This window comes from Stegodyphus dumicola, chromosome 6, assembly GCF_044657685.1.
Source record: "Stegodyphus dumicola isolate Sdum_Otavi_A_Nest chromosome 6, ASM4465768v1".
NCBI classification, from domain to species: Eukaryota; Metazoa; Arthropoda; class Arachnida; order Araneae; family Eresidae; genus Stegodyphus; species Stegodyphus dumicola.
The window spans coordinates 208,860,109-208,872,202 of record NC_140773.1 but is presented as its reverse complement, the minus strand read 5'-3'; the positions used below and the strand labels follow the sequence as shown (position 1 = coordinate 208,872,202).

Genomic DNA, 12,094 nt, shown 5'->3' with positions numbered 1-12,094 from the left:
AAAGTTTCACTTGTAAAGTGTGTTTTTGCATTATTTAGAAACTGAATTATTCTTGTGTATTTTATTAAGTTATGAAATTTTTTAATAGTTCATTAAGTTATAAAATAATTTGCATGATATAAAACTGCAGACTGAGTATCAATATGAAATAGGCTCTAATATATCATTTTACTATGTGGAAGAAACATAGATATTTATCGAAAAACTATTGTAACAACTATGCTACATAACAGATATACTTAACATGTGACATTAAAGATATCCTGTATTAGTTTTGCTAATAATAATATAAGAAGTAATAATATTAATATGTACATATGATGATTTTAAATCTGTCAGTGTATTATAAGCACTGTACTGTATAATTTAGAATGATAAATACACTCATGCTCAAAAAGATAAGCAACAAATGCTAAGAGAAAAGGTATGAATGTAAAAAGGGGAATTAAAATGTACAATTTACATATGAGGTAGAGGTTGCATCACCAAATGCCAATAGGCAACCAAAGGTAGCATAAAATGTAATTCCACAGTCACACCACAGGGCCTTTAAAAGGGACATGTAGACCTATGCTTCAGTTTGAAAGCAGCTATAGGTCCATGTAATCCGAGATAGCCAAAGCGGAAAACATGACCCGAAAACACCATTTGCACAATGAAATGCGTTGGAGGGCTATTGGGATGTTACAGGCTGGTGCAAGGCAATTTGTTATGCGAGAGAGCTAAAAATGTATCGTAGTGTCATCAGTAGGCTGTGGAATCATTACCAAGGGGATCAAAACCCTTGTAAAAGATGTGATTTGGATGGCGAAGGAATACCACTATGACAGATGATTGCTTCCTCTTTAGATCATAGACAGCATAAATCACTAACAGCACATGACAGCTGGTATTGCGTTTCTCTGCTGCCCATATCTCGCCAAACAGTATTGAGTTGACTGCATGAAGGGGTACTGTACATCTGATGATTTGTGGTTTGTGTTTCTTTGTCCCTATTTCATGTCAGAGCACCGTTGAATTGTACCCATAAACAGCAGATTTGGGCACTAGAGCAGTGGGATCTCGTATTCATTATGGATGCATTTCAATTTAACATTTAGAATGATTCCCGAAGGGCACTGATATGGCAAGATCCAGGGACACTATTAGTTTCCAAACATTGTCAAAAGAGACCATTACAGAGGAGGATGCTTATTCATATGGGTTCAGATAGCAACGAACGACCACACTGAGCTCTGTGTGATTCCTGGTGGATTTGTCTGAGCCATCCAATATCGCGACAAAATTTTTTTTTTTTTCCCCATCCTGCAATGGGTATCGCTGAGGTATTTATGGATGCCGACACCTGCCCACATAGAGCTTTAGTGGTACAGAGTTACATGGAGTGTGAAACCATTCCAGATCTGCCATGGCCTGCTAGATGACCAAATCTGAATCCCATAGAGCATGTGGAGGACAAGTCGGGATGATGAGTAGCAGGTCACATTGTGCCGTGAGGCACCCTCCACAAGCTCCAGCATGCATTACTACTGGAATGGGCACTACTGCCACAACAAACAATGAATGACACTATTCCCATCTTGCCTCACCATTGCCAAACATGCATTTCAGCTAGAGGATATATCCATTATTACCGTGAAGTTTCCATTGCACATTCTTTCAACCTATCTGGTCTTTCGCAATGTGATGGTTACAATACATGTGCTTTTGTATGTCTTTGCTTTACTGTTTGTTACGTAGTCTAACATCTTGGATTAATTTCAGATACATCCATTAAATCGTTTTATTCCATGTTTTGCTTTTGTTGCACATTTTTAGAGCAGGGGGATATTTTTTGCAGTATGAAATGGCATAATTAATTGCCAGAATTGGTAATCTGCGAAGCCTTATAGATGATTCAGAAAGACATTGTTTTAATAGGATAGTATAGTGGATTATGTTAGAAAAAATGGTCATGTATGAATTTTTATCATCAAAGGATTTTAACATATATACATTACGTAGATATTTTTTCTCTAATAGTTTTAACTAAAAACAAGCAGTGTCTGCCAGCTTTGGCAAAATATCTTAATTTTTATTGTGCAGTGTTTTTCTTTATTAGGTGGATTTAATTTTAAAAATTGATATGGAATTCTAAATGAGGATTTCTTATTAAAAATAATAACTTTGAAAAATAAACAAATTTTTAAAAATATGATTATAATAAATGAGGGACCCGACAAATATTATTTCAGAAATTTTAATTTTTTTGTTCGTCTGTGTTTTGACTAGTCTGATGTGTAGTTAAATATTAAAACAAACTCATTTTTCCCACTTTTTTGTAACTGTGTGGAAAAATAAATAGCATCATTAATTAGAATATATATATTCACTAAATCTAAATAACAGCAGCATTATCTATGTTATGTTATGTATGCAGAATGGAACAAGAATCGACATTTTGTGCAATATTAGTTTCACTCTGCTCTCGGTCTTCTGCCATGTTTCCACTCACCTGAAAAGTCAGGGAAAACATAAATGGTGGTGGAAAGCCAATGGAAATATAAACATTTTTCAAAAATTCAGAAAAAATTGGAAAAGTTAAAAAATAAAATTGAGAGAAAAAAGTATTCCAATCAAATTATAAAAAGTTTGAGTTAAATAGTAACTATACACAAGAATTGGCAGTTTTGAAAAAGGAACAAATGAAGAGTTACTGTAATCATTGTCTTAATTGCATAAAGTATCAGTTCAGATTTGAAATTTTTATTAAAATATAACTGTGCTGTTGGGTTGGAACTTTGAGAAACCTGTTATCGTGTGCTTGACTGTGTATTCTCTATATTTTATAGCAAACTCTGAAGGCTTGTTTAAGTTTGATTCTTAAAATTAGTTTCCTTTCCATAACTCTTGTCAGTAATCCCTTTTCATTGTCTGTAAGTAAAAAGGTAGGTTAAACTTTTCAGTTATTTGAAAAAGAGTAACATTTATTCATAGATACTTTCTTCCTTGTCTTGGAATTTGTTTAATTGAAAGTATATAACATTATCAAAAGTGAATTTTCTCATCAAGTTTTTTCCATTTTTTATTTAAAAAATGACAGTTTCTTATCTTCAGCATTTTTGGAATATTTTACTTATGCTGCAATCTTTCACACTATCTGGTCATTTTTTTTTTTTTTTTTTTTTTTTTTTTTTGAAAGTGTTTATTCCTTTTCTCTGCTAAATAAACGATTCTAATGATTTTGCCATTTGGATTGCTTCGAAAAATTGGTATATTGAATAACAAAGAAGATTTTCAAAATTCTTACATGCGTTTTTCAATTCCCCATTAAAAAACTTCTTCTATACCACAAAAGCAAAATGAAATTAAAATGTTAAAAAATTAAATTCTTTTAATCGTAAATAAAAGTGGGTACAAATAAATAATGTAAATAAAATTTTTTGCTTACAGTAAATCAGACTACTAAATCATCTAAGCTTTAGATAATGACAAAATTACCCTCAAGCAAAATTCTAGAGGAAAATGAAATAAAATGATTATTTGTGTAATTTTCTGTTAAACAGTATATAGCATTTTTACAAAATTGCAAACAAGCATTCAGCAGTATACACAAATATCCTTTTGCATAATACTGTAATTTTTTTTTTTAATAACTAGTTCGCTATTTTGTATTTAGTCACCTAAGTCTAGTTTAGAGTAGCTCATAAGAAAATATTTATTGCCTTTATAAAATAGCTCATTACTGAGACTATTTTACAGTTTAATAGAAAAATGATTTAGTCATCCATGTCATGTGTAATGTATGCTGTGATTTTCCATGAATATTTTTTAATACAGTCAAAAGTCATTAATTTGGACACCCATAATCCGGACCCCAAAGCTAAAAACTTTCTGCGCATGCGCCGCGTTGACACATGCGCATAGGCGTTTACGCATGCGCGTAAGACCGTTACGACTGCGCATAGGCGTTTACGTGTGCGCGTAAGACCGTTATGACTGTGCATATGCGTGTGCGCAAGCGCAGAATACGTTTTCGCGTGCACGTTTAATGTATAATGGACAATATAAGCTAAAATTATTTAATTATCTATTTCAGTTAATGTTAATGATTGCGTTGTTCCTTAATCTTCGCATTGGATGCGGCTTATTATTTTTTGCAGACTGTAAGAGCAATTTTATAAAAGTAAACTTGAACTTTGGATTATGTCAAATAGAATTTCCCTTGCTGGAGCTCCCAAAGGATCTACAAAATGAAAGTATGTTTCGTTGTCCGTCAAACAAAAAGTGGAATTGCTGCAAAAAATGGATAAAGACATGAAGAAGGTGACAGAGAGGTTAGTGAAAACGAAAAAATTTCTATTGACAAGTTAGTCGGTATTCTCGGCACAGCAATTATGGAACTTGAACAGCGGAACTTCGTAACTGAACAAGAAATTATGTCTGTTTATAGAATTAAAGAGAAAGTATTATCACATAAAATGAAACAACTTACATTGAAAGAAATGTTTAATAAAGTAAGCAAATAAATATTAAGCTTTTTTTTTTTTTTTTTTTTTTTTTTTTTTTTTTTGTAAATTTTGATACCCTTTAGATCATAATTGTTCTTTATTTCATAAATTACGGTTTCATATTTTTAATTTTAGAATTTCTGCATATCATCTTACGAGATTTAAACTGATGATCCGGAAAAATCGATAATCCAGAATCGCCGAAGTCCCGACGAGTCTGGATTAACGACTTTTGACTGTACTTTGTTTAAAACTAGAATTTCATAAAGTGGAAATTAATTAGTCAAAAATTTGTGATTCAATTTCTAAACTTTAAATGTAATTGCAAACTAATATATAACGTTGTTGCAAAAATCTGAAGAATCACAAAGAAAGTTAAGAAATAGTTAAATATTTGTATAGTATTAATTATGCATGTCGTTATTTTATATGTTTGGTGTACTGATATAGTATAACTATATTATATTTTTAGGTGATTCTGTGCCTGCAAGTGATAAGTCTAAAGAAAATCAAAATAAAGAAATAAATCTATCTGATATTTTGGGATCTATGGATGATGGTGAATTTGATCTTGGACTACCGTAAGTTCTGTTTTTGTATTTTTTTAAATATATGTCAAAACATTTTGCATTTTTTAAAAATGTCTATAAAACTTTTTTTTTAACATTTGAATTTTTCAAAGTTCTCTTAACGTGTTATAGCTTTTGTTCATTTAATTGAAATGCAGTCTGTATATTTCAGCCCATCCTTAGGACGTCCTCAAAATCAGAATGCTAACAGTAGTGCTTCTAATAACAACTCTGGTACAGGTGGACCTATGGATAAAGCTGGATTAAATGATTTTGCCAAACATGTATTAAAACAGATTTGCTGTCAAGAATGGGTTCATGAGCGATGTTTACGTTATCCAGAAACTCTATGTTCTCAAGAAGTTCTATTAGATCAGGTTTTGTCCCCCCAGCAGGTAATCTAGTTTATGTTATTTAATTTTTAAATTATATTTATGATGTTATTTTTACTTTGGCGATAATTTTCAAGCACTATTAATTTCTTAAAAAGAATAATGTGAGTTGATAAAATGTAAGAAAAACATCTCAAATACTTTATTATTCCTAACCCTTCAGTAGTTGAATAGATACAACTGATGTAAACTTGTAGTTCAGTTTGGGGTCAGTAACCTAGCGGTAATGAATTTTCTGCATGTAGTTTTTATTTTTCTGCATGTGCAGTGTGAATTGAGCTAGTTTTCCAGTGAAAATACTCAGTAGAATTACAATTCCTAAGTTGTAATTCTTATTATTCTTATACAATATAGGGTGTCTCAAAATTTGCCTCAAAGTTTGTATGTGTAATTTTAAGATGCACTGTCATCATCTTTAACATTAGATGTCTAAGTAGCAGTTAGATGGCATGCCAAACAGCTAAATGGTGAAGACCACTGAACAATGATATTTCAACCCAAATTGGAATTCTGATGAATGGGCTGGCTACATGGATATGCCCTCCCATATGTAGCATTAATACGAGGAAGTATTCCTGATAAAATTCTCCATATAGATATTTCTTTCTCCAGCATTTAGCCCCTGTCTGCTTTACTGTGGGCAAGTGAGTAGTTAGATGGCCTTTCAGAGTTTCATTCATTTTATGCAAAACATCGGCCTATTCTACATTATGTTAGATTGTTTTAGGTAATTGCAAAATTTTCTTATTGTTAAGAATATATATATTAAACTATATGTAAGGGATTTTTTTTTCTTGATACAGCTATTTAACATATAACAAAACTTTCTATTAAGCCTTCCATTATTTTATATTTAAAAGGAATAATAAGTAAATAAAATTATTAAATATTATTATAGCTTCAATTTAAAAGTTAACACTTTATTAAGAGAGAGATTAATTTACAGAAGTAAAGCTCAGTTGCATCTAAAAATAGTATTTAACATGCCTTCAAAACCATTACAGCTCTTAATCAGTTTTGTTTTATAAAATGACCCTCAGCTTGCAGTTATTTCAATTATATGAGAGCTTTTGATCTGCTTTTATTTTGGTATGATATAGTGTATATCAGCATGGTCCAACCCCACGAGCCACATGTGGCCCTCTTATACATTTTTTTAGCACTTGCCCTTCTTTACTGGGGGGGGGGGAAATGTTAGCTAAACGTTTGGAAAAACAAAAGACCCTTCTTAGGCTGCTATCACACGTCGTTTTGTTTCGGAAGAACAACTGTTTGGAACAATTTTTCTGCTTTGTCACAACAGCCAGTCACCATAAATCGCTTTGGGGTTAACACAGGGGGAAACTGGTTTGTCATTACAAACAAGCTGATAGCTGATTGTTTGAAAACGAACAACTTGCAATTTTTTTGGAAAGGCAGGTAAAAGTCGCACATCTTTCTTTCAATAGTAAATCAATTAAATAATAAAAATCATAAGGCTCGGACAATGAAAACAGTTGTAAATATTGCAAATTTTAATAAGAGGAGGCAAAACCCAGAGACACAGAGCATTTATTGCAGTTGTGAACAATTTGGATGTTGAGTATGGTGACATTTCATTGTACTGTCAAGTGCGCTTGCTAACTGCTGGAAATTGTCTGCAACAGTTTGTTGGGTTGAGGAATAAAATTCTTGCTTTCCTAAAAAAAGAAAACATTGGGCATGAGTATCAAGAAAAATTGGAAGAAATCCAGTTTTTAAATAATCTTGCTTTTCTGACAGATTTAACAACTCATCTAAATGCTTTAAACCTGAAACTGCAAAGCAGAAAACAAACTATATCCCAGCTTTATGGACATATTGAAGGCTTTTGCAAAAAACTTAATGTAATGCAAATTGCACTGAAGGCAAGTAATACGGCACACTTCCCAAATTTGGTCAGTAGCTGAAAGAAGAAAATGTCACAAATTTTAGTAGTTTCATTAAATAATTATTTGTATCAAGAAAGAGTTCCAGGACAGATTTCAGGATTTTGCTTCCCTAAAACAAAACTTTCATTGTTAAACAACCCCATAGAGATTGGAGTAAGTGAGGTGTGCCTTGCAACCTTCAAATGGAAATTTGTGATCTTCAGGCAGATCCATTCTACCAGACTAAAAAATATTAGACTGAACATTTCTGGAAACTGATTTCTAAAGAACATTTTCCCAAACTGCATAAATTCTCTTTGCAAATGTTATCGCTGTTTGGCAGTACATATGTCTCTGAAAGTGCTTTTTCTGCTCTCAAACAAATTAAATCAAAAAAGAGAAGTTGCATTGAAAGTGCTTTTCTGGAATCGAGCCTGAGACTTACTGAAATTACAGTGGGCATTTATAAATGTCTATCAAAAAAGCAGTGCCAATCATCACACTGAATTCTAGACTGCTTAATAAAGTGATATATTAAACTACTGATTTGTATGTAATTCATTTTCATTCTTTAATGCCTCTGGCCCTCACTCTCCTATCCTAATGTTTGATTGGCCCTCGGGTAACTAAAGGTTAGACCACACTGGTATATGATTCACTGAAAATTTGAAAAGTCTGAACTGGGATCCTTTCAAATAAGTGTACTTTTCCCATGGTACTGTACTTTCTGGTGCTGGAACTGTACTTTTCTGGTGCTTATTATAAATTTATATAAATATTCGAACTTCCATTGCATGAAAAACTGAATAAAATCATCTATGTAGAACAGTTTGCAACCTACTTATATTGTGTTAGAGTTATTTTAATAATATGCAATTTTTCTAATTTCTTATTTTTTCCCTTTCTTGCTGATCATCACATCTTCAAGATTGAATCTGTCATTTATCCAGAGACACAGTTTTTTCCCAAAATAATGTATAAAGTCTGTGAAGCAAAGCATTTCTTCTCTGACATAGAGATAATAAGTTAATATAATCAGAAAGTAACAGGCTCTTATTAGGATCAGATCTTCAAATGATTTACTAGAAAAGTACATCAGATTTTATCCTTCAGATAACCATGTTTTCATGACCACAGATATATTGGGATTAAGGATCTGGAATAGAGAAACACAAAAGGTATTCAGTCTTTTCTTGTATGTTCTTGGATTCCACTGGATATAGCAAAGCATCCTCTGTGGTACTACACAATCTTTTCGTTGCCGTTGTTGGGCATTAAACTTCCATAGCACCACTCCTGGCCATAGTGCTTCTGCTTGTTATATATATATCAAAAGGTCAAATAGTAGCCACATTCATAAAAGAATTTTGAGGGATGTGAAGAAATTACTTCATTCAGAGTTAACTATAAATATCTGTCAGGTAGATTTTTCCATTTTTTTCAAAAGTAGGATATTTTACCCATTATACATTACATTGCTTGCTCTATGTAACTCTGATGAATATAGTTAATAGATTTTATTTGCACATGTCAGAAATCTAAGGAAATAGGAAAAGGGATGTGCAAAATGAGTTTTATGATGCTAAGTCTCTCTTAAATGCATTTACTTTTAACTCCAGTCAGTATAAAGAAATTAGCATGTGAACAAAAAATACCTATCGTAAAGATGTGAGGTAATCATTTTTTAGACTTTTTGTAGTAATGTGGACCAACCTCTACTTCTAGTTATAAATTACATCTTTTCAAAATAGAATGTTTTGCCAGTCCACTTGGCATAACATCTATGAACCGGAGCCTTTTTTTTTTTCACCAATTAATTATCAACTAGTACCAAAAAGTTATCAACAAATGTGCATCATGATTTGTTTGTGGGAAGTATTACCAACTTATAAGCACAGTCTAGTTTTGTAGAGACTGTATTTAGTTGATTATTTCGAAGCAGGATATGTGAAGAATGAGCAATGCTCTCGCTGAGACTCTAACCATGGACCTCTCGAATTCGTGTTGAGCGTGCTGACCACTACACCATGAAGACATGCTAAGAAGGTGAGAGAAATATTTTATATACTCCCCCTTTTAAAGGGCAATTGGGGTTTTAGGGGACCCAGTCGCCAAATTCTGGTGGTGAAGAATCATGATTCACCAACTTTTAGTTTGGACACCACTGTAGAGACATTAGGTTATTTTGAAGCAGGAGATGTAAAAAATTAGCAATGCCCTCACCGGGACTTGAACCACAGACCTCTCAAATTCACGTCGAGCATGCTGACCACTAAATCATAAGGCTGATATCATAAGACTACACCATGAAGGCATTCTAAGAAGGAGGGAGAAATACGTTATAGTTTCACCTTTTTTAGTTTATATATCAGGCATATTATGTGAATAAATATTTCATATTAAAAAGTTACATATTTTTTTCAGAGTGTTCTGTGTTTTAATGTTATTTTGAGGAATGAAACATTTCTACTGTGCATCCCCTAACTAACACCAATTGTCTTAGTTACTGCCAGTTGTTCTAAATTGATTGCATTTAAGAACTGGCTGAATAAAAATGTTTTGGTTTTAAAGTATGCAACTTCTATGTTGTTTTTATAATTGCATCATAATATTTAGTTTTTTACATCTCAGAAAAGGTTTGTTTTATGTAATATTTAAATCTATAAAATCCTGTCCTGGCAAAAATGAGTAATGAGAACAGAAGTAATCTAGAAAAACCCTTCACGAATATTGCCAAATTAAATTATTCATACAGCTCTTAGTATAACAGAGCTCAATCAGTAGTTAACACCTCAAACTACTAAGAATGTTAAACACAGTGCAGTGCAAAGTCCATTTAAAAAGCAAAGCTTTCATGGAGATCTCTCAATGCACTGAAGTCTACTCTGAACTGAAAAAAATGGGATCTGATCCACTCTCCAGTTTTATATAATTTTCCTCTAGTTGCCAGGAAATCTCTAGTACCTTCCATTTCTTGAAATTACTGGAAGGCATATATGGTTACATATAGAGGTCAATTACTGTTATGCAGAGACCAGACCTAATTGGTCCAGTCTTTGTATAACAGTAATAGATCCAGTCTCTGTATAACAATAATTGGTCCCCACATTTGGCAATTTCTTGCCATTTATCTCAATGTTAAATAGACTTGCCCCTATAACCTTGTTTTTCCAAAAAAGCTTCACTCTCTTCAAACCTTTCTTGTCACATTATACAAAATTCGTAACATTGCTCCCTTCCCTAGGACTGCACGTCCAGGGCAATACAGTTCTTGGACCGGAAGCTATACTTAAAACTAAAAAAACTCAATACAATACTAAAACAATAATTTCAATAAACAGCATACAGAATCTGTAGATCTACTGGTTTGTTTAATGCAGGTTGCTGAAGTACATGTTGCAAGCACTTCACCTTTTCCTATGACTTTCCCTTTATTACTTAAGTTGTCAATTCTCACCAGGATGACGCTCCTCGATAGGTCGATGAGTGCAAAGGCTATTAGCACTCATACTCTTTTTGGGCTGTTACAGTTCTCAGGATACTCCATTATACCATAACAAAAATTTCTTTTTCAGCTATGTATGGATCTAGAAGAAAAAATTCTGTTCTTGCTTAACTCTATCTTTAATTCCAACAAGATTATGTCCTCAGAGGCAGAATGCAGTTTGTTGTTTTTAAAGTCCAAGGAAAAATTTATTTCCTGAGAAAGTCTAATCTGAGTGAGCCAGGATCTGTAATATTTGCCACATATGCCATGCGATGGTAGGTGGTACTTCGAAAATGATGATAACGTTTAACTTTCCGTCAATGTCAATTTTATCCCCGGACACAATCTGAAGAATAACATAGGAGGGCATTTAACGAGTTTACCTTTCAACTGTGAACCATATCTTTTCAGATGATGGTAACACTGGCTTCTGTATTGATGGTCATATTGCAAGGAACTATATTTATATGTTCATGATTAGGAGTCTATTACTGCAGAAATCTGAAGTCCTTTAAAATGGGGCTTCTACATATCTGGCAACCTCGACCCCACGAGATGGCCATTAATTTTTTTTTGCCTTGTTGGTGAGTGGTCATTGCCTCCGTACTTTGGGATGTTCTACAGTTCCTTCATACATGGCCTTCAGCATGGCACATTTCAGCATGCAGTTCCTTCATACATGGCACATTTCCAACATTAGAGTCGGTTTGTTGCCACTGCTGTTCTGAGTCAAGGCATTGACTTGCTTGATTAAATCAAGATGAGCCGTCACTTGATCCATTAGATCTTGGACATGAGCAGCTCTGATTGAGTCGAATTTCATGAGTTACACCTAAAGCACTTTTTAGATGCTTCACATTCGCCATTTTCAGGGCTTTCTCTATCTCAGAATCCTGGATATCATCAATGAAGTACAGCAGGGACAGAACTTCCCTTGTTTTTGTTTGGCAGTCCAAAAAGGTGAGATAAGGCAGCCTTTTAACATCCATGGCAAGCTCCTGGAGTGTTTTGTGGGTTTCACTTGGTGAGATTTTAACTTAAGGCTTATATAAATTCTTCTTGCCAAGCATAGCTTTATAGTGAACCAGATAGAGCTTTGAAGTTTATTATCTGGTTTTCGGGCAGAGTTCAGAATTGTGACTGTCATTTTGGATGTCTTCAAGTTTTCAACTTCCTTGGTGATGCCAGCAGAAACTTTGTCATCAATTTGTTGTTCGACTGCAGAAACTTTTTTTCTTCAGTCTGTTGTTAACAGCAGATGTTTCTT

At 33.3% G+C, this 12,094-nt stretch overlaps 1 protein-coding gene across 5 annotated transcripts in view; it reads left to right on the top strand.

Moving 5' to 3' along the window:
• Nucleotides 1-12,094, top strand: part of kto (mediator complex subunit kohtalo) — a 230,910-nt gene that overhangs the window by 149,214 nt on the left and 69,602 nt on the right. For all 5 annotated transcript variants that reach the window (XM_085819429.1, XM_085819431.1, XM_085819430.1 and 2 more), the window contains exons 25-26: nt 4,963-5,071; nt 5,232-5,454. In XM_085819429.1, coding sequence (XP_085675555.1) covers nt 4,963-5,071; nt 5,232-5,454 — 332 coding nt within the window. The remainder of the gene's footprint in view (nt 1-4,962; nt 5,072-5,231; nt 5,455-12,094) is intronic.